A 27,149-nucleotide genomic window follows, 5' to 3' on the forward strand; every position below is an offset into this window, starting at 1 on the left:
CCCTAGAAATGCTATTAATTAACAATTCAGGGAAATTACAGTAATGACCATCATTTGTTGAACACTTATAACGTACTAGACACTTGCTTAGTGTTTCACAAATATTTTCACATTTACTTGAGTCACCCTGTGGGGTCAGATTTAGGATCTCCGTGTGTGAATGAGGACACTGAACCTTGGAAAAGTTAAGTAAACTGCTCAAAACTTCACTGTTGAAATTGACAAGGCAGAATTTAAAGCCGTGCGTTTCTAATTCAGAAACCCTGTCTCTTACCCATTGTACCAAGACATGTGATTGTAAGGAGGACTTGCTCTAAATCACGGGAGAAAGTTTGGGTACTTTTTCCCATAAGGTTCCCCTAGACAATTATGCTTTAACATCCAAAGATAATTGAAAAATTGTGTCGAGGTTTAATTGTGTCATTGATAGTTATATAACTCATAGTAAATTTAAATTATATGAATTTTTTCTTATTAGATTATAGTTCCCATAAGACACACCAGTCGGTCAAAATGCAAAGAAGGCTCCCACGATCCCCCTCCCCTCCTTCCACCACTCGCCTCACTTCTCTCTCGTTAGAGTACAGATGCTTAGCGTCCTTACCAAGACTGGGAATCCTGAACAGTGTGCTTACCCAACCCCTAGTGTATAATCTGATTGGAATCACCTTTCTGGCTGCGGCTGACCTGTAGGACTCAGTTGCACTCCCAATCCCCTAGCCCCCCCCCCCCCCCCCCACAGCCTCTACCCACACATCCCCATCCCCTAGTTTCACAGAATTTCTCAAAATTCCTTAAACATCCTTTTTTTTTTTTTTAACTGCTGTGCCTGTGCTCTTGCCAGTCCGTTGCCCTTCCCACTTACCTTCTGTCGTCAGCCTGGGAAAATCCTGCGTGTCCCTCAAGTGCCAACACAATGTAATGTCACCTTCTCGGTGAAGCCTTCCCCCAGGAGAGGCAGTGTTTATCGCTTCACTTTTGACCCTCGAGGCATTCTGTTTCTGTCTTTGGGAGAGGCCTCAACACGGTTAGCCACAGTTCATTTTCTATCCATTTCTGTGTGTTGCTCCTCAATGAGAGCTCCTAGAAGGTTAGATCATGATGGGTTGTTTATCTTTTACCCTGAGCACCTACATGTAGTAGCTTATGAATGAATCATACTGAACGGTAATCTTGCTAAAATAACCTTTATTAAGTAAGTACTTCCTGCATCTTAGGTGCTATACTTGACGTTTGTGCACATTATTTTCTTTAATCCTCATATACTCATCCTATGGTACTGGGACAATTATTATCCCCACTTTACAAATTAGGAAATTGATGTTAAGAGAGGCAAAATAATTGGACCAGGGTAACACAGCAAGCACGTCATGGAATCAAGACGTGAACCCAGAGTGTCTGACTGCAGAGCTCATTGTCCTTTATACCAGTAGGAACAATCAGTCCAATAGGAAAGTTCTCTAGGAAGTTATCAACAGCTAGGGAGATACATTCTCTATTGAGACTAACCCTGAATAGCTAACGAGAAGGATTTAGAAGATACCCTATCACCAAAAGGATAAGTGAGGTCCCTTGGAAAAAGCTTAAGAATCATTTGAAAAATCTTGTTTGGTCACAGAAAGAGGCTCAAAGGAATCTGCTGTGATCCCTGATAAAGTTAGGTTCAGAGAATGCAATACCTAGAAAAATAACCCTCAAGACCGAAAAAGAAAAACAAAAGCCATTGTTTGGCTGAGAATGTTATGGGTCAAATGCCAGCACTACACTTTTACAGAGGAGAAGGTCCAGATTAATTAGCTTACCCATAGGGAACATAGCTAATAAATAACAGATCTTGGACTAGAATCCTACTTTTCCTGAGTCCCAGTCCAGTGCCCTTTTCACCCTAGTGTGCTGTATATTAGAGTTGCTGTGGTTTTGTTCGGAGAAAAAAAATGCTAGACCAAGGCAGAAATGAGTCTTTGACAGAAACAGCTTGATGCTTTGGGAGCTGGTCAGCTTTTGCCTAAAACCCGCTGCTATTTTGGGTTCTCAGTTTGCTCAGAACTAAATACTGCCAGCCATACAAATAAAAAGGCAAAGCTATTGTTCAGGCTTCCTAGGTCTGTGCATTCACTTCTCTGCTTGCAAGGGCAAATTATCAGTTCCTCTCTGTTGGGCAGTTTCAACATAGGATCATATCAGCCCATGTCTTAGCCATCAGATGTTTACTGGTTTGTCTCTATTATAGTAAACGCACAAGCCTTGCTTTCAGGTTTGGAAAGGAGATGAAAGAGAAAGACAAAATCTAAATCAGTCTTTACCAATGCTGATTACTAATGCTGTGTCTTTCTGTGTCTTTCAGGGCGACGAGGAAGGACCCAGGTAAGATCACAGTATTGCTGCTCGTCTGTCGTCAGGATTGAAGTACAGTAACACTGTGGCCTTTTAATGCCCCATGAAATGTGGACAGCCAAGGAACAGCACAGAAAAGGGATCTCCGTCTTAAGCTAGGGCTTTGAAGATCTTATTCTGTAAGATCCCATCTCCCTTCCCATCTGTGTCATTTCTTGCCTGTAACCTTCACATAAAGGTAGACTTTAAAGTGTGTAATGACAGTAACTTTGCTTTATTCTTCAGCACATTCAGAATCTCTTGTTAAGAAGAGTGGCGCTGTATTTGAATGGTAATTAGGTCTCAGGTGGACTGACTAGATAAACTTTTGCATTGTTCTCTCTTGATTGGAATTGGGTTGCTTTTTTTTTTAATGGACTCTGGATCCAATATTCTTGATTTCTGACCTATTAACCTCTTCATGTCTGATTCAAGACACCGGCACAATGAATTAGGACTCATTTTACAGGTGTCTTGAATCAGACACAGGTATACAAAACTTTGTTTAGGGGAAAAAATGCTCCTGTGTGCTTCTGTATCACCACGTGAAATTTAAAAAGTGCATTTCATTTTTGCCTCAGCCTTGCAGTGAACCTGGACTTTGGTTCACTTACCGTTCCTGTCATTCTGCTCAGGCAGTGAGAACAGGCTCTGGGAAATGCCATCAACACAATCGAGGGTCACTTGTACAAAGTAAGCTACAATGTCCAGATGAGTCCCCACTGTCACATAGAGTCAAGGACTGTTAAGGCTGGTAGGTATTGAGAGGTCATCCAAGCCACTGCTATTCAGCACTTTAGCAATTTTAGCAGAAGCACCTTTTATTTATTTATTTATTTATTTATTTATTTATTCTTTCAGATGGGCTTTAAGTAGAATCTCAATGTATAAATAATTTTTTTTCTGGTTAAAGTGGGGGCCACATCTGCTGGTGAACCTCCTCTTCGTTACAGTAGACCCTAAGGGATTTCTGCAGAAACCAAGGGTTCCTCAGAACTCATTTGAAAATCACTAATCTAGTTCAAGTTTCTCATTGAAAGAAGCTAAAATAATTGTCTGAGTTTATTTTCCTGGAGCCAAGATTCAGCCTTTGGTTTTATTTACAAACCAACAAGTACAGCTCCTTTTTCTTTTTCTTTCTCCCTTCCCACATCCTGAGCTCCTTTCTTAGCGCCAAATGCTATCCCACATCTACAGCTGCTGGTGCTTCCCTCCCTTGGGAACTGTGGTTCTCGGCCCAGATCGAGCCCCTTGGCCACTGTGGTAAAGCCACAGGCTCCCGGCTTTAAACCTACAGAGCTTCAGGGACTCCCTTTAAACCTCGTCTTCCAGTTGTTCTCAGGAGCAGGCTCCCTCTAAGTTGTGGTTCATTTCCTCCCTCTCTCCCTTCCTTTCTTTTTTTCCCTCCCTCTCTCCTCGCTTCCTCCCTCCCTTTCTTATGATCCTACCATGTGTCAGGCACTGTGCTATATACTGGGTAGATAATGGTAACAAAAACAGACGTGCTCCCTGACCTCGTGGATTCTGCGTCTAGTGGGAGAGATGAGCATCTCGCCAGGCACACAGGCTGCTATGCATTGTGCTATGATAAAGGAACTGAGGCTGCTGTAGGAAGGGCTCCTAAGTCAGTCTGGGAGGATATGGGAGGCTTACTAAAACAGGTTATAGATAAACAGAGTTCTGAAAGATGTGGAGGCCGACAGAGGGGGAGCAGGACTGGGGGTTGTCCTAGGCAGAGGTCACAACTGGTGTAAAAGCTCTAGACAAGAGACCCGTGGAGGACAGAGAGTAGAGTCCACATCGTTTAGGGCCTTGCAGGCCTCCTTCAGGTACTTGAGCTCTGTCCTGCAGACAGTGGGAGGCATTCAAGAATTTTCAGCACTAGCGCTTGGAAGACTAGTGAGACTCATTAGCGGTGATGGGCGGCTAAATCAGCAGCTTCTCTAGCTATTGACCAAGTTTTCACCATTTTGTACAGACCTTTGGTTTAGACCCACTCTTTGAATTATCTCCTTGGCACTCACCTCTTCTACTCTCAAGACTAGTTCTAGCTCCTGAAAATCTAGGCCAAACAGAGCCCAACCCTTCTTTCCCAGAAAGAGAGTTCAGACAAGACTCATATAAAGAAAACAGCTTAGCAGATGGAATGTGCAGACTCCGCAGGGTAGAAGTGGCCTTTCTGTCTCAGGGGAGCCCGACTGGGATGAACACGCTCATCCGGCTTTAAGATCACATGGCAGAGTCGTGTTGCTCAGAAGAACACAGGGACCTGATGAAGACCTTAGCCCCCTGGAAAGGTGCTTCAGTGTGAGAGATGGCCTTTGGAGTGTGATTGCAGATACCTTCATGTCGTTTGCACAAGACACTGGTGAGGCACAGAGTTTCTTTACCAGTAACCACAATGTCAGGCTGTTTCCCCCAATCCAGGCTTCCAAGGGTGTCCTCAGACATTCTGCTAAACTGGGACTTGACAGAACCCTGTTTTGGTACAGTGAGCACTTGAAGAGCATGTTCCAATTTGGCAGAAAGAGGAATAAGGAGTCAGATTTTCTTGTTAATAACTTTTAAATTCATACTTGTTGGTTCCATTCAGTTTGCTTGTGTTGAACTGCCATTTGGCTCAGTTTATTCCAGTTCACACGTCAGGGAGATGGCCTTTGATGTGAAAGTTCTCTTATTTACGACACGTACTTCATCGTCTCAGTAAGCCAAACAGTTTCATTCCAAAGGCTACTGTATTGCTGACAGTATTACATGAGGGTTTCGTGTGTAAGGGAGACAGAAGGAAGTATGGGTCTGCCTACACGGGCTGGGAGAGAAATGAACCTGGAGAGCCTGACTTCCAGGTCTGCTTGGATTCTTACACTTGCATCTCCTTTGCTAGCATTCTTTCCACACAGCCACTTTCCTGCTGTTTGTACAGAAGTTCAGGGAGAATTGGATTCCAGCCACTCTCCACGGTGGCAGGAACAAAGGAAAATTCTGTCCTATTGAAATGGATGAGTCTGTAATAGATCTGTGTTTTCCTCTCTTCCTGCCAGCTGGAAGATCCCTGCCTTCTTTCCTCTTTTCAGTTTTGACTTCCTAAGCTGTTTGACGTGAGGTGGCCAAATATTTGTACTTTTGCTCATGTCTCTCCCTTGCCCTGAATTTTATTGTGCAGTTGTTCTGCTAATAAACAATAATAGTGATCATAGCTACCATTTACTGAAGGTTTGCCATGTACAGTGCTTTATATATATTCTCATTTAATCCTCATGTAAAGCTTATAATGTAGTTATTACCCTACTTGTAAAATGAGGCAATTAATGCTCGCTTGCCCTAGATCACAGCGAGTGAGGGGCAGAGCTAGGGCTCTACTGTCTGGCTTCAGGGCTCATGCCCTCCACCAGCATCGGACTGTCTCCAGGAGGCCAGCACACTTCTCGCTGTGGCCCGGAATGAAAGCCTGAAGGTTGACGTGCAGTCCTCCAAGGATCACTTTGGTCTTGTTCCTCTAACCTGGGAGTTCTCACTGTGACACTGAATTGCTGGGGCCTCTGTTTCCTGTCAGCGCCTTCTCCTCTCCTTAGCCTCTACCATTACAAAGGGATATTTCTTCATCTCATTCTCACAGTGTCCTCAGAGGGTCAACAGCAAAAGAGGTGCTTCTAGACTTCCCGAGGAGCAGCCAGCCCCGCTTCCCTCTGGCCCCACCGAATAGCTGTCTGAAGGCCCACCATCTGGTAGTTTGCTCTGCAGATCCAGGGGACAGTCACCTAGACGGCAAGGATCCTTGGAGAGCACAGAGGAGCAAAGTCCTAACATGTCGAGCTTGGATAGTAACCACTGGAGTCATCTTTTAAGAGAGTGTCTTTGAAGCCCCGAGTGATTCTTTTTTTTTTCTTCAAGCAAAAAAAAGTAATGTACTCTTTGGGCAGCAATTTTCTGCCTTTTCTATGCTATTACGGGAGATCTTGCCTTCGCTCCCTCATAGATTGGCTCCTTCTCTATCCTGCTGAGAAGTAACATATAGTCAAGGAGGGGGTGGCAGTATGATCTGCTGCTTGAAAGCTGTTGCTAGAGGGGGGAAGTCAGAGAGGGAAGGACCCTTCAACTCTTGTGCTCAGGGGAGAAAGGCGCGAGATCAATCATATTTTGATTGGCTGTTGAGATTTTCTGTGACTTTTTTTTTTTTAACTAAGAGGAAAATGGCTTTTTAATAGGAATAGCCATACTTGAGACTTCTGTAGAATTTTTCATCTTCAGAGCTGGCTCTTATTTCAAGCAGAAAGCTCCTGCTGAGATCAGTGTGACTGTGACCCATGCTGCTTCCGTGATCAGACGGGGATCGACAGGTTCTGTGGAGGGGCCCAGGCGTCAGCGGCCCACCTCTGTGCCCGGTCTGCCCGCCTCCAGCTGTGTGACCTTGGGCGAATCACTTAGCCTCTGTCTTTTTGTAGTCTGGTTTTATTTCCCTGTAAACACTAGTCTTTTTGGCACCCTGTTTACCACCCAGTTTTTCTTGGGGGAGGTATACTTGTGTGGAGGAATCTAGTCTTATAATAAATATGGAGTGGAAAGAATCTGCTTATAGATTCTGTAACTTGGTAGATTTTTAATATTTTCTCTTTTTTTTTTACATTAATTTTTTTGGGGCTGTATACTAGGTACTTTTTCCCCCTTCTAAAATAATAGCCGTATGTTCTTAGATATGGCATTTGTCTTCCTGACAACTTAGTTTGTAAAGATAAGAGGGGACTAAATACACTTAGTCCCCTGATTGTAAATTCATGGTTTGGCTTTTGCATTATCTTCATTTCAGAAGACCTACCTAGAAACGAAAAAAAAAAAACGGCTTTGATAACTTGTGACATGGAATGAAACTGTCAGGGCTGCTTATTATACAGAAGTGGGGTTCCAACATCTAAGTTGGCCTTTAGCATAGAGAGTCTCTTAACTGTCACATTTCCCTGTTTCAGAGCCTGAGCTGATTTTGTTTTCCACTGCTGATATGAATTGTTTATCTTCTAGTCACCCAAATGAAGGATGAAGCCATGCTATGTGTCATGCTCCTTGCTAAACAAAGGCAAGGCTCCTTGCTAAAGTAATTGATTTTCAGATACTTGCCTGTGAGAGTCATGACTCTATGTTGTTTTGTGTGTGGTATATAACCAGAGAGTCCATTCACAGCTGGACATTTTGGCCAAGGTGCCTCTGGCTTATTCCATTTGCCTCACACTGGAAATGCTGGCTAGGAGCAGCCTGTATTATAACATACATCTGCCTGCCTTTTCTGGCTTCATAATGCTAAGAAAAAAGGCCCAGTACAAAGGGGCTGGGATGTCAGGTCGCATGCTGTGGTTTTGCTCTAACCAACGCTTGTTTGCCATCCTGTACATCAGTTATGATGTCCGTGTGGCAGGCTAACCTTGTTCATACCTGTGGCCTTATGAGAGCTTATCAGGATAGCATTCACCTCTAGGAGCTCTGTCCCCTCATTTCTTAAGTGAAAGAGTGCAGAGGAATTCTTTCATTCATCTGTTCATAAACATCTTCAGCAGGTCTACTGTGTTGTCAGGCCCCAGGCAAGGCCTCTGGGATGTGAAGGTGATGAAGGCTGTGTCCCTGCATTAAAGACCTCGAGAAAACTAAGCAAACAGCTTTAGCTTCACATTTTATTGCAACGTAATGATTATTATACAGTGTAATTATCAATTATTAGAAAGAAGCATTTATTGAGTGTCAACTATGTGCTGGAAGTATTTTAAACATTTACATATGTTAATCTCATTTATTTCTCACATCAGTCTTAATAGGTGGTTGCTGCATTTTCTTAATGTCTCATCTGAGATGAGAAAACTGAGTGTGCAGGTCCATACATGAGGTCACACACCAAAAAATGGGAGAGCCGGCACTTCAGACTCAAGTAGTGTGACTGCAGAATGCAGGCTCTTAACCTCAGCTCTGTAATGACTCTCTGTAATACATGTCGGGTGTAGAGAGGATACAGCTCACTCAGACAGAATCACATTTGTGCTGGACCTTGGAGGGTGGGTAGGGGTAGGTTTTTCCAGATAGAAAGGGTGGGAAGGACACTCAGGCAGAGAGACTGACACGTCTATAGGCCCAGAGGGGTGAACGTGATGTGCTGTGTGGGGAATGGTGAGTAACTGCAGGAGTGGACTCTGGTGGGGGATCAGGCGAAAAGGTGTATGAATCCACCTTGCAAATGGTCTGGTCTGCCGTGATGGGTACCAAAAGGTCTGTGGCGTTTCCTGTTAGACTTGACCTCTTGACTACCACATGTCCCATCTATAGAGGAAGTGGACAGACTTCTGAATCTTACGGGTTTATTCCTGTAGTCACATCTCATGATTTATTATAAGTAGATGGTTTGCTTCCCTTCATACCTCAGTTTCCCCATCAAAGTAACCCATCCACCTAAAAGACAATGAAGCATTGTCCTTCATCGCTATGAAACATGGAAAGTGCGCTCCTTTTGTTTTCTTCTGGATGGCAAGACAAACAACTGAGACAAAGTAGTTTGTAAGAGAGAATTGTTTGTTTGATGTGTCTTATTTATACCCCTATTTTGACAGCTCCTGCCTTCCTCTAATTTAAAATCAAGTGTGGAAAGTAGTTATCTGCGTAGTTCCCTCTAAATAAATGGAGAAAAGGAATACTAAAGCACCAACATTTTGCAAATAGGTTTAAGGCTATAGATGTTTCTAAGCTAGTCAAATAATTAAATTGGGTCACATTTGTCCCTGAGTTAGTTCCGGTGCTGAAGAGCCTGGCTGGAGCCCATTCTCTTCTTCCTTGTTTGTTTCCGTAGCCATTTGGAACTGGCAGTAAGCACAGTGGATTTTAGGAAGTCACAGAACTCCAGGCTATGTTTTAGGAATAACTGAATTTGATGTCATCGGTTCTGCCCCCTTCACCCATGGCAACCACAGCAGAATTGTTGTTAGTGGTAACTTTTTCATTTTAGGAGAAAGCTGCTAGTCTCTAGCCCTCTCTCACTTCCTCCCAGTGAGAGGCGGACAAGAGGTCAGTAATCTCCCAACAGCTTCCAAGGATCCTTCTCGTTTTTGTAAGCTCTGTTATGTGAGCTGCATTCACCTCTTTACCCAGAAACCCACACTAGGCATCTGTAACATATGCCAGGAGCAGAATCTGGTGTGGGTTTTTTTGTTTGTTTGTATCTTTTTTTTTTTTCAAGTTGGTATGAAGTTTATAGTCAGTGAGTGCAGGTTTCTTTAAAATTAGAACTGCAGGGAGGTAGCTCACACCTTTAAGAAAGGTGACCAAAGGCTGAGATAAACCTAGGGTACCCTAAATGGTAAGGTCTGTGCCAAAGAGCAGTATTCATGTGCCCATGCTTGTTTGGCCTCATGACCAAACGCAGAGTGGTTATAGGTTCATAAAATATTTTCTTATCCACAAGCAGGGATTTCAGGGAAGAAAACAGTTTCTTACATAAATGCCTCATTCCCCCCACTCCTTAGCCACCACTACCAGTTGTTCCCCGTAGGTTGCAATATGGTTGTAAAACAGAAAAGCATTTTGTTTCCTTGGTGAGTACATGTCTCCTTCCCCTCTGGTTCCATCAATTCTATTTAAAGGCAAGTGAGATTGAGCATGAGAAAAACAGTGCTGAGAAGGAGGAGCTGACAGAATTGCACTGAAGGTAGGGAGAGAAGCATTTGTCAGCTGCCCCCGGCTGCTAGATGCATCGTGGTCTCGATGCAGTGGGGGCAGTGTGCTGCTTTATCCTACCTGCACAGGTAATGCCTCTCAGACAAGGACCAGTTCAAACAGACCATGCCGCCAACTTTGCCCTGATCTTCAGGGTCGCCCAGGATTAACAGCTAAACAGCAGGGAGAGTGATGCCCGCCTGTGTGTTGAACATTGGATAAGAGCTAGACCTACATGTATTATTTCAAAGGTTTAAAACAACTCTGTGAGGTATAGTTATTCTAATCCTCTTTTTCTAGATGAGGAACTTGGTATTATAAGAGGGTAAGTGAGTAAGCCATGGTCACACAGTTACACAGTGACTCACCGGGATTAGAACCCAGACCTATCCGGCTTAACATTCTGTGCTTTCAACCACTGCACCGCACCGCCTTTCTCCGGAGACAGAGGGTTCATGTTCTCTACCATCTTGGCTGGGAATAAGTAAAGTTAACGGGTGGAATTGTGACAAAGCCAACAGGGATTTGGCATTTTTAATTAGAAGAATTTTCACTTTCTTTGTTGAATGCCAACAAGCAGTTGATCTGAGCAGGAAGTTGAGGTGAAGCTTGCCAGGAAAATGCCTAAGAGGGAATGAGCAGGAACTTCTCTCCCCAGACAGGTAAACATTAGTTTGCTCCCTGGCTTTCGTGGAGCCAGCAACTGCCATTGCCTCTTCTGAAGGCGATACTGTTCACCCAGTGGCAGGTGCAGGCCAACTGTTGTCATGGCAACAGCAGGAGAGGCAAGCAGTTTAAACCCAGAACTGATAATTAACTGGGGGATGCGGTGGGGCGGGGAGAGAAAGGGGGCATGGTTGTTTCAGGAGGGAAACCTTAGCCATTACTGCCGAGCTGCATAGATGAAAAGGCCAGGCTCAGATGCCCCCGCCCAGCATGCCCCTAGAATCCAGCGCTCATTCTCTGGCTAGGAATTTTTGACAAACTGAAAGGAAGGGTTGAGTCCCTGTTCAACCAAGACTCTTTGAGGAACCAGATGAGGAAAGCGGAATGTTACACAGGCTGCGGAAAGAAACGCAGGGTACCGGATGAATGACTGTCCTAAAGGACATCACCCAGCCAGAAGCAATCCAGAAATGCCATCTAAACTCTGCAAGAAGAAGTCGTGTTTGGGGATATTCAGGAACCGCAAAGCGTACCTGTTGTAAATGTCTCCTTCTATGGATGGAGTGGGGTAGAGTGACTTTTTAGAAAGAAAATAAAAATAAAACTTGTAGAGGTGATGGGTTCGTTTAGGTACTTGTTCATCATGGTAGTGTGTCAGCCCCTCAGAGACTGTAATACTGAAAGCAAGCTAAGCAGGCCACAGGGATTATCTATCTCGTTTAATCCTTACAACAACCTAGGAGGACGTTGCTATTATTATTCTCATACCAGGCTTAGATATGTTCAGTGCCTTGCCCACGTTTATAGGGCTAGTAAGTCAATGTACTGAATCCTATTAGCCTATTCATTTGTATTTAAGAAAGAAAGCCTATACTGCTTTATAGGAAAGTCATGGTCCCTATCTAGGGGGAAAAAATCAGACTTAAGTAGATATAAACAGTTTACAATAAAAAGGAAAATAATATTTTTTTAGTAGAATAAGGTAAGCCAAAAAATAAAAATTACTGAATGACTAATATTGGAGAATATCGTACCGTGCTTTTGAGATCCTGCAGACTTCCAGCGCATGTATTAGCCCTATGTCCCAAACCCTGATCAGGTGATTGTGTGAGTTCTGTGGCACAGGGCAGGTTAGGGCTTGGAAGAGGAGGTGACTTGGTGACATTACGCAATGCAAAGAGACTGTCCAAAACTCCTCTAATGACATATTTTAACCAGACTTCCATGGTTTATGTGTTTTTCATGGGGAAAATGCCATAGTGTATAGCGAGACTTCCCTTTATTCCAGAGAGAGCAAGAGAAAAAAAGGAGAAAGAGAGCGATGGTGGGGGGAGAGGGAAAGAAAGAGATTTAATTTTAAAACAGTGAGTCTCAGTGGGAGGAGAAACAGCATTTATTCAGTGTATTTATGGAACACCTGCTGTGTTCCAGGCATTGTATTTGGTGCTAGGAATATAGTTTTCAACAAAATATTCAAGGTCTATGCCCTCAAAAAGCTTACATTCTAGAATCTCAAGTAAGGATTGAGGCATGTAAGTGGTATATAATTTAAAAACACATTTTAAAGAAACCTATTAGATCCTCTCTTCAAACTTGTTATAGGAAATAAAACTTGCCCAGTCCTTCTAATGTGCAGAAAATAGATTAAAAGAGAAGTATAGGTAGATAATCACTACTTAAAGCCATCAGCTTCCTCTCGATTTTCCAGAGGTTTGACAAACAAGTTGATGTTGCCTTTGCAAGTGAAACAGTTCATATCAAAATTTGGGAGCTCAACTGACAATAATTACGCTGGAAAATGTAATTTTGCCTGCCTAATAGAGATGGAATTATTTCCAGGAGGTCTCATTAATGTGCTGTTCATCAGCAAAGAGCAGCATAACCTTTCTCTTATTAGATTAGTGCATGGGCATAATGCAAATGGCTGTTGGAAGAATTCTCAATCTTCTGTTCTAAGAAAATGAATTAAGCCCCGTGTACAACTCTAGATACAGAAATTGAAATAATTGAAGACAGAAAAATAGTGTGGCCACTCGTTCTGAAATCAACATTGCCTTCTGTCATTTTTGCAAGTTTCATTCCTTTATTCATTTGTTTAACAAATTTTATCAAGTGTCTACTATATGCCAGAAAGTGCTAGATGCTGGAGCTGTAGTAGAAATCAAAACAAAACATAGTCCTTGTTTTCATGGCGCATAATAGATAACGATTGGTGTCTCTTCCACATTGCAGGGGCTGTAACTCAGCAAACTTAAAGATTTAGCAGCCTACTAAAAAGATGCATTGCATGTGCAGTCAGAAATGGAAATCCTACAAGTCAGGGCTTCCCAGGTATATTAGACTGAAGACTAATTATCTGAGTTGTTGATTTACTCTTCTAAACGAAGGTTACATGGTCCAATCAGTGTGGTAAATGCTGCTGATTTTCCTACATTTTACAGTTCCACAAGTCCCGTGGAATAATAAAGCGTCGAGTAGGTCTGTGATGGCAGGCCTTCCGTGGAACCTCTCTGTCCCTCCGTTTTCTCAGCAGTCATCTTGGGGCAATGGCACCCACTCTGTCTGGGTTAAGGATCAAAGGAGATAGTATATGTGAATGATGGGATATAAGAAATGCAAATAAGAAATGTAAATGATGCTGTGTGCCCTTCAAAAGTATAAAGCACTAAACAAGTGAAGTAGGAGTCGATGATATAAAAGTCACAAGTGTTTATAATGGTATTTGTTAAGACATAGTTGTATTTACAACTTGAGAGTCGTTCATATGTAAGTTTTTTAAATAAACGTTTACTAGAAGTAACAAAGGAGGAAGAAAACGAACCCTGATTCAGCACCTTTACAATTTACTGAGTGCAGGCAGACTTCTCATTTCCTTATTCTAAGTAACCTGAAAAGTGGTTTTGCTATCCCTGTGTTACGTAGATGAGGAAATTGAAAGTAAGTGACTTGTCCAAGGTTAACCAACTAGGGCTGGACATGGCAATAGTCAGAACCTAAAGTCCATTCTTCTTCTATATCCAGTGCCTTTGCTCTCGTAGCTGCTTTTGTTCAAAATGTAAGTCTTGTTTTCTCCTCCCTCTCCAACATGCTTCTGCCCATGACTGCTCCTTCTTAGTAAATGGAATCATTGTGTTTCAGGCAAGTAACCTAGGAATCATTCTTCACATTCCATATCCAATTAATCAGCAAATCCTGTCAGATTGACCCTCAAATATACATCAAATCCAAGAACTTCTCACCACCATCACCACGTCCTTCTCGTCCAAGCCACATCATTTCTCCCCAGAATCCTACTGCTTTCCTCCTATTGCCACTCTTATCCTTCCCCCATCCACCTCCATCCCCCGCCCCTTTTTTTGTTCGGATAGACACTAGCGTGATCTTTAGGATACAAAGGGGATCATGCAGTTCTTCTATTTAGAATGTCCCTGTATCAGTTCTATCATGTCTGGAATTTGCTTCAGAATAACCTGGGTGGCAGCAGCCTCTGAAACCATCTGAGATGGGGCTCCCACCTCCCTCTCCGTCCTCAAGCCCGCGCTCACCCCTTTGCTCGCTTCAGCCCATTGCATGCTTACGTTCCACATTCCGCCGTCGCACGCGGGGCGAGGCATTCCTTCCTGCTTTGGGGCCTCTGTGCTTTGTCCCCAGGTCACGTGGCTCACTCTCACTTTATCCAGGCTGCTGCTGACATGTTGCCTCTTTAGACTGTCATTCCTTGCCCTGCTGTGGTTATCTGCGTAGGCTGGTCACTACCTGAAAATGTATAACATATTTTAGTTACTCTTTTCTTTCTTCCCCATTAGAAAATAAGTGTCATGAGTACCCTGAGAGTTTTGTCTTTTTCACCACTGTATTCTCAGTGCCTAGAACATTATAGGCACACAATTAATTTTTGGAATAAATAACTGTGGAAACCCTGTTTTCTAAGTTGTGAAGTGAACCCTGGTTTGGAAATAGGAAAACCTTAGATTCACTTGATGACATTCTTAATCTGTCACCTTGCACAGATCGTTTACCTTCAGCCATTATTTAGGAGTCTGCTTTTGTTGTCCACAAAATGGGGACAACAAGGTGATAGGATTTTTTTTGGTGGGGGGGCTGAGGATTAAATGAGCAAATGTATTTGAGTCCTTTGAAAATAATAAGTCATTGCAGACATGGAGGAGAAAGCCTGTATGTAACTTTCAGAACCTGATCCCCTCAAGAGTAGCACTGGTAGGGAATTGACACAAATCCATTGCTTTAGTGTTTCTCTGCAGCTCTGTACCCTTAAGACTTGGCAGAGACTCTGCCCTGGCAATTTAGAATCATAAGCCTAGGAGGCCTTTTCATTCATCCTCAAACTCTGGCCTAAAGAACAGCTGGCCCAAGCCATATGGTTCCCAAATGACTGTGAAATAATGCTTACGCATCATAATTTTTGCTAAGAACCAACTAATGTTAAAATACGTAGGGCAGTTCGCTGAGGCACGGCTACCTTAATGATGGAAAGTCTTCTCTTCATTATTCTCAGTCTTGTTTTGTTTCTCAGAACATGCCAAATTGTGTTTAAATACACGAGAAATGCTGTCATTACAAAGACCAGATGCAATGAGAAAGCCTCATCCTGTGCAGTTGCCAGATTGCTTTAGAGGAACTGACCTTCCTGTCTTAAACACTGTGCGTCCCCAGGTGGTCAGGAGTCCGTTCAGAGACTCCTCCTCTTTGCTGTCCTCTGCCCCTGGCCACTCGGCCTCGGTAGCAGTCTGAGTGGTGCCCGCCTCCTCCCCGCACCTCCTCGAAGGAGCCGCCTTTCTTACGACTGGCCAATGGAGGCACTTGTCGTCCTGAAACATTGCTTTTCACAGTAGAAAGTGACAGGTAATGCGGCAAAAATTTCTAATTGCTGTAAGTTGTCACTTGTAGCACGGATCCTACAGCAATGAAATTCCTTACCAAATAAAATCTAGTCGTTCACACAAAAGACGGACAGGGAGATGGTTTCTTCGTGAAGAGGAAGACTAGACTATTCCATCAGCCTAAGCTGCTGCTCTCTACTCCCAGGTTGAGGGGAGGAGGTACCGAGGGGGACGGGCTGTTACCTGCTTCTGGAGCCAACCTGATGGCTAAGACAGGTCCTGATGGCTGAGACAGGGCCTGATGGCTGAGACAGGGCCTGATGGCTGAGACAGGGCCTGATGGCTGAGACAGGGCCTGATGGCTGAGACAGGGCCTGATGGCTGAGACAGGTTGCAGTACCCAGAGGAGTTTCAGTAGAGGAGGCTATGGCTCTGAAGGGTGGGGCTGAGAGAATCATGCCCTCCTGCGTCCCCTGCGGTCCTTCAGTTCTTTCTGAACTGTCAGTCAGATTACCAGTATTGCTTCTGTGTCAAGACGATGATTGGGGGAAAAAAACCTGATTTCCTGTGATAGCAGTTAGTAAAATTATAATGGAGTCCACTTATGGCATACTTGCTAAGTGCCTGGTGAGTGCTGGCCTGGGCTTTGCAGCTCTGCGTTAGTGGTCGTCTTTCATCTGCGTAACAGAGAGCTGTGCTAATGTTCCATAGGTAGTTAAGGGGAAGTTACTGTAAGAAGCCCAGGTAAGTGAAGAGGGCAGGGGACAGCCTCAGCCTCCTTACAGAGCTCGGGGAGACGGTGTCCCGGTCTGGGGCCACACTGATGGGCAGTGTCCATGCTGCCTCTTGAGCTCTGCTGTTGTGGAGCCTCAGCTGTACGTCTGCTTTGTCATCGGTACGACTCCTCCCTCTTCCTCAAGGCCCAGCTTTGACCCCTCTTCTTCCACGATTCCTTCTTTGATCATCTAGTTTTCATAGTTCAGTTTTAGACTTAGCCACTTCCTTCTCTGTTTTATAATTATACATATGCTCTCTCACCCCAACAGCCTGTGAGCTTCTGAATGGCACCATCTGTACTTGATTTTTCTTTATCTCGTAGCAGGTCTGTTACACTGTTTGCTAACTGCACTTTGCCATGTTCCAAACTTGGAAAATGACTGAATGGGACTCATGAACCCTAGGCTGTTCCTTAGGTAACACCGTGTTTCCCCGAAAATAAGACCTACTCAGACATTCAGCTCTAATGCATCTTTGGAGCAAAAATTAATATAAGACCCGGTCTTATTTTACTATAAGACCCAATCTTAATATAATATAATATAATATAATATAATATAATATAATATAATATAATATAATATAATAATATAATATAATATAATATAATATATAATATAATACAGCATAATATAATATAATACAATATAATACAATACAATACCGGGTCTTATATTAGTTTTTGCTCCAAAAGACGCATTAGAGCTGATGGCCCAGCTAGGTCTTATTTTCGGGGAAACACGGTAATGCTTATGGCCGTAACAGCTAACACTGAGGGCTGACTATGTGCCAGATGCTATTCTGAGTGTTGTGTCGTGATTTCATTTAATCCTTATGGTATCCTCATAGGAGAAGAGACTATTACCACCCCCATTTTCCAGATGAGGAACATTTAAAATGGAAAGATGAAATAATTGGTCCAAGGTCACACAGCCAGTAAATGATAAAGAGCCAGGGTTTGGACCAAAGCCATCTGGCTAAAGAGTCTATGTTCTTAGCCACCTCTCTCTACTGCTGCCTTCAAATCACCATTGTAGGCTTGCACGGAAATGAATAAATGAATAATTTAATTAATGTAAATATTCAGTAAATAGATATTATAAAATAAAAGTTCCCCTATGCACATCTGCTCTAAAGAGGGGTTTTAATTGGACTATTCAGGACTAGTTTCTTTGCTGTTTCGTTTAAAGCTGCACACACGCCCTACCTGCTGTTTGAGCTTTCTGAGAGGGGCAGGGATGCAGCAGGGAGAGCTATGGAGGGAGAAAACCGTGCTCCTAGGACTGTGGCAAAAGAACCCCCAGAGAGATTGGACAGTGCTCTTTCTCAGTCCTTGGCAAGCTATGGGCTGCCGAGGCGCTTTCGTGCCAGTGGCCACTCTTTGAACTTCAGACTTGTGTGCCTTGTGCGGACGGTTGGAAAACAGCGGCCTGTCTGGGCCAACCATAGTGCAGGCTGCTGTCTGGAAAGGCAGGGTGTGAACTTCAATGTGTCATTCTGAGCTGTTTCCCAGAATAGACCCTCCATGTGCTGACTCCCTTTCTTCTTTTAAAACAATCTGTCTGGAAGGTGTTTCTCTTCCTCCCTGCCTTTGACTGATAGGGCTAGAAAGGAGGACGTGACCTCCTCCTTCCTATGTTTTGTCTCCCTCAGACCTGAAAGGTGTTTCAAATTCGGTGTTTGCCTCTGGAATTGTGAGTCAAGGTAAGGAGCGCTCAAGCCAAACTTGTGATTCCCTGAGGACTGGAAGAGAGAAGGGTGAGCTCTTGCCCTGAATCCAGCATCATCAGTCAAAGCGAGTCTTTACTGAGCCTTGAGCAGTGCTTAGGCTGTGAGGGAATGGATAACTTGCTTGCGAGTTGCTTACAACCAAGTGGCAATGGCGGCGGCCAGTCAAGGTTATAACACATGAAATAATCAGACAACAGTAAGATAATACATAATTAAAAACCAAATGTGTGTTTCAAACTCGGACTGTTTTAAGCGGTCTCAGAATCAGTGTGATGCACTGGTGAGAGAATACGGGCTTTGGAGTCAGAGGTCCTGGGTCTGATTCCCAGTCTCATCACCTACTGGCTGTATAACCGTAGCCCTACTATTTCAACTCCCTAGGCCTTGGTTTTCCGATCGGCAAAATGGACATGATAATAGTGTCTAAAATAAGGTTACTGTGAGGATTAGTGAGATCATGATTCATTCAGTTATATATATATATATAGTGCCTTCTTTGTGCAAGCACTGTTATAAGCGCATGGGATATGTAAATGCCCCAAAAAGCTCAGTGGCGACATTTACTTCTCTCACATCCTGCATGTCCAGTGGCTCACCTTTAGCGTTGCTTCCGTCTCCTTCGTTCTGAGAGCCAGGCGACAGAGCAGCCCCTGTGTGGGACAGGCTGGCAAAGGAAAAAGAGCAGGGCCAGAATGGTGCGGCCCACCGCCCAGAGCAGGGTTCACTGTGGAAGCAGAATGAGAAGTGATGTCAGAGGGAGAAAAGTCCCAAACGCCCAGAAGATTTGAACTTGTTGCAGTGATTCCGATGAAAGATCTTGAAGTTCTAGACTTGGATAAGAACAGTAGTAGTGGGGAGTAAAGAACAGGTAGAGGAAACATGAGGAGGGAAAACGGACAGGACTTAGTGAGTGTTTGAGGAAGGAAGAAGATGGAACTAAATCAAGGGCACGGGCTGCCCAGCCTGCTGTGCCACTACTTAGTTATGTAAACTCAGACAAGCTGTTGAACCTCTGGGCTTGGGTGGGAACACTGGTAAAATGACAGGCCTGTGTTTAATGTGGCCCCCGAGGTTCCTTCCAGCTCTGTCCTTCCGTGTCTCTACAATTCCCACAGACGACAGGGAGTGGTAGTGTTGGGAGGGGAGGTTGTTTTGGAGAGAAAGATGTTGCAGTAACTATTTGGCATCAGGGTTGTGGGCCTTTCCTTTCTGCCTTTCCTCATAGCCCTCACTTTCTCCTTGGCTTTCTTGTGAATCCAACAGTGAGACAGAATTTATTTTTCATCTAAGTGGGATCCTGGGAACATGCCGGGCCTGGAGTCGTGGGACTAATGGAGCCTTGTGTACGTACAATGTTTCTCCAGCATTTTTGTATACTGGAATGTTTATATGCTCTTCCAGCATATTCCATGTTATGATAACATCATGATGTCAGCCTGGGAGTCTGTCTGGAGAGAAACCTTATTCCCCTCCCCACCCCCACAGAGCCATCACATTAGAAACTTGTACCAACTCTTCCTCCTTCTCAGTGGCATACTTCTGCCTCCCTTGTATCCTTTACTTGCTCCGTCCCTTAGGAGAAAGATAAAGGATAACTCGTGTGATTGGTGAGAGTCTGGTAGTCATTTGGCGTCTCTTCTCTGTTGTGCAGGGTGAATGTGTTAACACTCACTGCACTGAAAACACAACATGGCCACGTCTTTCTTCTTTTTTATTTCCCAGGGTCACCTGCTTTAGGCAGGATGGGCCGTCCTTGCTTTTTCGCTCTCTGTTGCAGTGAGCAGATTAGGAAGGAATTGCCGCTGATGGACCCAGATGGACCTTTGTTCCAACTTCCCCATCAGTGACTACATGAGCAAATTAAGTCACACCTTCCCTGGGATTCAGATAACAGAGTCAGTGGGAGAGGTGGCCGGAGGCCCCTGCTGTGGCCTCAGACACCAGTGCGGCTCCGTCAGCCCTGTACTTTATCAGTGGGGTCTCCACTAACAAAAGGAGCACCGTGAAGGAGGCTCCCTGCTCCTTGTTTGAAATTGGACAATACAGTGAATAAGTGACACCATGACCTTCAGCAGAACCCTTTCAACCTCATGTCACAGTTGTTAATGGCTTCCCACCCCCACCCCCCTTGTTCAGCTTTACAGGTGCAGCTACTATTAAGGAGGAGACTATTTTTTGCCAAGCATCATAAGAAGTAGTTTGCACAATTAAGTTGCCATCAACCAGTGTCTGCTTGACCCATAAACTGTTTCCAGGAAACACAGTCCAGCTCCATATCCTGGCATCCTAACCATTTCAGGTGAAACGCTGGGTTTGTACTTTTTTTAGATGGTCATTTCAGTTAAATGGTTACTTTGACTTTTCAGTATTAAATTTATTGTACAATATGAGCTGAACAAAGATGAGAGTTGTGCTTAATAGTTGGAAGGTTTTTAATCTTCCTACCCCACCCCATCCCATATCTCATGCACTGTTTTGTAATACTACTTTTTAACTGGCAGATATGTAAATTGTGACATCGTATCGGTATCTTTTCTATTGTTTTTTTTTTTTTACTCAAATTACAGGCTAACTCAGTTAAAATGGTTAAATCAATTTGTGTGCATAGATGTAACCCCATTGATATGTTACAGAAAAATTTTAAATCTTAATTATGGTTTCCAGGGCCTTTCCCATGAGACGAAGCTAATGGGCATTGATTTATTCTACCAGCATGTGTGCCAGCCGTTGTACAATACACAACAGAGATAAAGAATGAGCCACAGGCCCTGCTCTCAAGGCACTTGCATTCCAATTGAGAAATGAAACTCATGAGCCAAGAATTACAAGATGAGAACCCACATAGAGAAACGTGTTAATTGCTATGGAAGGCAGAGTAAAAAGTGACTAATTCTTCCTAGGAAATCAGGGGAGATTTCATAGATGTTAGCCCATTGAAACCAGTGACCTGAACAGAGCCACACAAACATACGTTGATTGGTGGAGGGTGGAGAATGGATTTTAGAATAGTAAGATCTGTTGCTTACAAGGGGATTTGGAACCATGGTTCATGAGGGGCAAGTGTGTACTCTATTTAAGTCCTCTGTTGGCACCGTGCTTTATTTTGTAAGAAGGGAGCTTTACCAACGTTTATCCTCCTGGTTCTCAAAAGAATATGGGCATAATAAAAATAAACTTGGCATATTTTGAGGCAGCCATAATGTGGGGCTTTTTCAACTTTGAAGTTTCCTTCTTTCCTTCCTTCCTTCCTTCCTTCCTTCCTTCCTTCCTTCCTTCCTTCCTTCCTTCCTTCCTTCCCTCTCTTTCTGTGCAATCTAAATAGAAAGAGATTTAGTTGTTTGTGTTTGGTTTTTTTTTTGTAAACCATCTTCTACTCTGTTGTTTTCTGTTATAACTGTGCCTCCTGTTTCTTACTGTATTAGTCAGAGACTGTTTGAGTGTAAGGAACAGAAATCCACCCACACTAGTTCAGATAACATGGGGGTATGGAGAGGAGATGGTACATTTCACAGGACCCAGTCAAAGGCAGAGTCTCTGTGCCTGGTGGAGGTAGGGATGGGAATTGGTTAGGACTGGAGGCTGCTCTCTCAGGCTCCGTTCTTTGTTTCCTTCTCCTTCCTGCTCCACTCTCTGCCCCGCAGAGCAGCCGCCTGGGTTTGCTCCTGTCGCTCCTCTTCCCTTGTCATTTCAGCCGTCCCTGGCACCACTCTGGTCCCAGCTCTACAGCAGCTTTCTGATGCAGGATCCAGGATTGCTTCAGCACAGTCTCAAGAGAAAACCCAGCCAGTTTCATGTCTGATAATTAGCTGTCCTTGTCTGAAGTTGTCACACCTCATCTAGGCAGCTACACTGCAAAAAGGTGTGTGCAGGGGAGGAGTCTTGTGGTTTATAAGGATTCTTCTCCCCAGGATGGGGCCAGGGCAGGAGGGTACATTGGGAAAGACAGGCAAAATCGGATAGTATCCCACTATGCTGCCTTAGAAAAGCAGACTCTAGCGTACAACTAAGATGACAATTTAGTGTTTCTTAACGCAGTTTTATTTCAATAGTTAGACAACAGAGGGCCCCAAAGTGCCCAAACCTATTGTCCGTCCCAGAACAAGTCCATTTCTTCACCTCGCATTTCACAGAGAAACAGAAGACTGACCATTCAAGCAGCGTGTGTCTCCGCAGAGCTCCCAGTTCCTCATTTGCCATGCGTGGCCTCTTACCGGCCAGGGTATGTGCGACAAACCGTGAATTTGGAGTCACTGGAATTAGTGCCGTCTCTCCCCAATTTGGTGACCATGAACTAGTTCCAACTTCTTAGAGCCTGTTTGCGGATTCACAAAACGGGGTTGACTTGTCCCTCGCCAGCCTCTAGGTGCTTGTGAGGAACACATGATAAATATGTGTTGAAAGGTTTTGTGCACAGTCAAGCCCTATACAGATGAGTTCAGTTGTAACTCAGTGATTTAGAGGTGAGGACAAAGAGAATAGGTTTTTATTTGACATTTAGCATGTGGTACTGAGACATAAACCCTCTGGCATCCCCTCCCCTAAGGCAGGGCAAGGCTTTTGGCAAGACTCGCGATCACACCGAATTCCTGGTTCTCCAGCTCTAAATCTCATGCTGTCATCACACACTAGGAGTTCCTTGAATCACCGGTGTAATGGAAAGTAGTACGTGCATGCTTCTCCATCAGTGTGCGTATCACCATGGCTCTTACTCATGAGGGAGTACTGCTCATGTTTGAACTGGAACTATCTAAATCATCGTAATAGTATTAAATGGGTGTTATCTGCAGTGCTTCTTTTCATTAGATGGTGGTGGTGAGAGAAAAACACGGATCACAAATGATTCCCATTTTGCAAATGAGCAACAGAAGCTAAATAGTTTGTTGAGGGTCACTCAGATAGTCAGTTGAAGAGCTAGGATTCAGCCCCGCTCTGTCTGACTCCCAATCCCACATGTTCCCCATTACGCCTCACTACCCCCCAGATCACAGAGCCCGCTTGTTTAGTCCGGTAATGTCTGATTGGGGTCCTCAGCTCTCAAGGGGATCTACGAAGGTAGAAAAACAGGTCTATGAGCTATTTTCAGTGTTTTTAAATTCGTAATGGGAAGTTTTACATTTCACTGCAACCAGGGCAGAGTTATGTTATCTGTTCCCCCAGGAGGTGACCTAATTTGTCAGTTATTGATTATTTAATTCATATAAGAAAACTAATTAAGTATTCGAAAATATTTTATTTGTTAGACAAACAGTTTCAAATTCTGAAGCCCAGGGACAGTATATAGGGATTGTTGGTAGTAAAATGAGTGTGAAATACAGTCTAACCCAAAGACGACAAACTGATGGGTCCTCGGCTGAATCCGGCTAAGGATGTGTTTTGTAAGGTTCATAATGTGTTTTTTCCAATTTGTGAATTACTGATCAGCACTTAAAAATTAGATTTCACATCAAAAAGCAGATTTTTTTTTTCATCTTTTGAAAATTCAAAAGTTCTATCAATACTGGATCCATATATTTCCCCAGGACGTGACCAGCTGGCCCCTTGCATGGGGCATGCGCTTTCCTATTCACCGTCTCCACCTGGATCAATTCATTCATTCACATAATCCACCGGCCCCTCTAAACGCTTGAGTCTGTGATGCCTGCGCCAGTTCAGACTGCTTACTCCTATGGTTGTAGAGTCAAACCCATTGTCTGGCTTTAATCACTCACACCTTTTGTACTCTGTACAGGTTTATGTCTTGGTCTCCATCTGCTGTTATTTTAAGATCTTTCATGCAGACTTTTCTGTTTGGCTCTACTATTGAGAACAGGAGCCATATTCTCATCATGTCAACAAACATGATTGGCATAGAGTAGAGGGCTGGGAACGCAAAGAAGAGTAAGACAGAGCTCCCACCCTGAGCAAACTCATAGTCTAGCCTTGTTCTTTGTTAGTTCATGACAGCATCCAGCACCCTGAGAAGTATCACGTGCGTGTTTGAGACCTGTTTGCTAGAGTATAGTGATTAACAGAATGGCCTTTGGTGTCGTGAAAACCTAGGTTGGATGCTGGCCCACCATGTCTTACCCTCTTAGGCAATTTGTGTACTCTTCAATCTCAGCTTTCCTGTCTGTAAAATGGGGGTATACATAGAGCCTGAGGGGTGAAATCAGGATTGAATGACCTGAGGCACATAGGGGCTTAGGCACGTGTTTCATGTTTAATAACCCTTATTGCTAAGGCTAGACGCGCGTGCAGTTGGCACTCAGTTGATGCTTGTTGAACGAACAAATAGGTAGCATGCATTGAGTGTAAGGAATTCATTGTGTTCCAATAGGCAAGGGTGATGGCACAGAAAGGGTCTCCAGCAGGCCTGGAAAGCACAGATTTTCAGTGGCTTTGAATGCTCCAGTTTTGTTGAGACTAGAGGAAGCGCGTGTTGTGGCAGAATGAGCACCCACAGGGCTTTAAAACAGATTTACTAGCTTCCTCACCTCTGTCAAGAAACACCAGCCCCCGTTTAATATAAGATTGGGAAGCGAGGAATACATCTCTCGTAGTCTTGCAAGGTAGACTCATGCTCAGAATCTCGAGGATGTTCTCAGGACTTCAACACTGGCCTGACACAGCAGGTTGAGGTTTCTCGGAGGAATCCTTGCAGTTGCTAAGGTGACTGCTAGAATGGGGCAAAGCATTAGGTCATTTTCCCAGGGCTTCTGTTTTTTCTTCTCTTTTTTAAAAAAAAGATTTTATTGGGGAAGGGGAACAGGACTTTATTGGGGACAGTGTGTACTTCTAGGCCTTTTTTCCAAGTCAAGTTGTTGTCCTTTCAGTCTTAGTTGTGGAGGGCGCAGCCCAGCTCCAGGTCCAGTTGCCGTTGTTAGTTGCAGGGGGCACAGCCCACCATCCCTTGTGGGAGTCGAACCGGCAACCTTGTGGTTGAGAGGACACACTCCATCCAACTGAGCTATCCAGGAGCTCAGCGGCAGCTCAGCTCAAGGTGCCGTGTTCAATCTTAGTTGCAGGGGGCGGAGCCCACCATCCCTTGCGGGACTCCAGGAATTGAACTGGCAACCCTGTGGTTGAGAGCCCACTGGCCCATGTGGGAATCGAACTTGCAGCCTTCGGAGTTAGGAGCATGGAGCTCTAACCGCCTGAGCCACCGGGCCGGCCCTCCCAGGGCTTACTGACTGCTGCTGCTTTTTGCAGCCTTCAAGGACAGGCAGAGGGGAACTAATTTATTTATTGGGTACCATCACTATCTCATTTAATTGTTACACTGATCTTCTGAAACAATGTACCATACAGGTGACAAAACTGAAGCTCAGAGAGATGAAGGGATATGTTCCAATTTCTGTACAGACAGGACCAGGACTGGCTTTTTTCATAACTTCACATAGCCTCCCAAAGCCACCCTCACCACCTCTAAGATTTATGATGGCCATCAACCCATCCTTACCCCTCCCCCCTAAAGGAAACTCAAGGAAAGGCCCACAAAATACTGAGGGAACACACACTGCCCTCTTTCTTTTTATCCACTTTTCACAAATGTCTATTAAGCATCTATGTTGTGCCAGCCCCAGCTCTAGTTGCTGAGGATACAGGGTGACCAAGACTGATGAGATCCCTTCTCTGGTGGAATTTAATTCTTGTGGGAAGATACAGACGAAAACAGTGACAAAATAATTTCAGTTAGCAGTGTTACGAAATGGAACAGGGGAATCCGATAGACAGAACCTGGGGAGAAGAAGCTACGACAGAGACGGTGTTCAAAGAAGGACGACGCAGGTCGCTTTCGAGCCAGCCGAGCAGACATGGGCACCGGGCGCATCGCAGCAGAGGGAACGGGCAGTTGACTTGGGGCCGGACACTGGTGACGTCCCCGGAAGACCTCTTCACCTTTTAGACTTTGTTTTCACGTAATAGTCGTAACAGCGATTTGTAATCTGAATGATAATATGACGTCATTTGCTGTTATTATTTTTCTGGGTGTTTTGGCATTGGGGCTGGTAACCTTACTTCCAGTTTGTGATCGATACAAGTCACGGAGACAAACTGCCTTTATGGGAAGAGAAAGGACACCAGAGTTTACGTGTGTTTCCTGACAGAGGGTCACACACCGTAGGCTCGGCCTTAGGAGCTACACGCTGCCTTCAGGGATGTGAGGGCCCAGGTGTGGCAGAGTCAGCAGGAAACCTCCAGAAGCCCTGGTCACATAGAGGTTGCTCACACACCTAGGAAGGGAGCCGCCGGATGACGTGGACATTTGTGTTGGTGCCAAGGAGGATTATTCCCAGGACACCTTCAGCTGTCACGAGGTAAATTCTAAAACAACAAAGAAGGAAATAAAATTGTTTTTTGTGTGGATAAGTATGAACTAAATACACAGCATAAAATACCTTAGGAAAAGGAGTAGGGGTAGGGGAGTGTCATGAACTCAAACAAGGATCAAGTGGAATAACCTTTAAAACAATAAAAATCACTGCCTAGACCGATGCTTCTCAACCCGGAGTCCCCGAAAGTAGTCACAGGAATTAGAAAGCTATTTTCAGTGTTTCAAAAACACGAACGGATAATAAGGGTACACAGGCTATTGTTTACTTCACATCCTTTCAGATCATTCCTTTGTTGGTTTAGTTTCAGTATTTTAGCAAATACTTAATGAACTGTCGACTGTGTGCCAGGTATTATGCCAAGTGCTAGGACAATTTTTAAATGGCTAAAATCGGGATCCTTGTTGTTGAGACAAAGAGACAAGTAAATGGATGATTACAAAACGGTATAACATCTACTGATCGAGGTATGGAGCACTTTGAGAAGTCTGAAGGGCTAGGGAAATGCTAACTCAGCTGGGGACAGGGGCTTGGAAAGCTTCCTGAAGGAGATATTACTAAATCTAAGTTTAAAGGGCACATCTAAATTAGGCTGATTGGTCCAAGGGAATGCTGTTCTTGGCAGATAAAAGATTCTATTATTTATATAGAGGGCTTTTAATTCTCCAGAGTCCTTACGTGTTGTATCAGAATTGTGTTCAGTTTCGAGTTAAGAGAAAACTCTGGTGTCAGTAGCTTAAGCAAAGGTTGGTTTGTTTCCCCTAAGTTT

General features: G+C 44.1%; 1 protein-coding gene across 3 annotated transcripts in view; it reads left to right on the plus strand.

Moving 5' to 3' along the window:
* Positions 1-27,149, plus strand: part of TRIM44 (tripartite motif containing 44) — a 105,133-nt gene that overhangs the window by 52,288 nt on the left and 25,696 nt on the right. For all 3 annotated transcript variants that reach the window (XM_074336212.1, XM_074336213.1, XM_019738529.2), the window contains exon 4: positions 2,345-2,364. In XM_074336212.1, coding sequence (XP_074192313.1) covers positions 2,345-2,364 — 20 coding nt within the window. The remainder of the gene's footprint in view (positions 1-2,344; positions 2,365-27,149) is intronic.

This window comes from Rhinolophus sinicus, linkage group LG06 (genome assembly GCF_036562045.2).
Source record: "Rhinolophus sinicus isolate RSC01 linkage group LG06, ASM3656204v1, whole genome shotgun sequence".
In the NCBI taxonomy this organism is placed as follows: domain Eukaryota; kingdom Metazoa; phylum Chordata; class Mammalia; order Chiroptera; family Rhinolophidae; genus Rhinolophus; species Rhinolophus sinicus.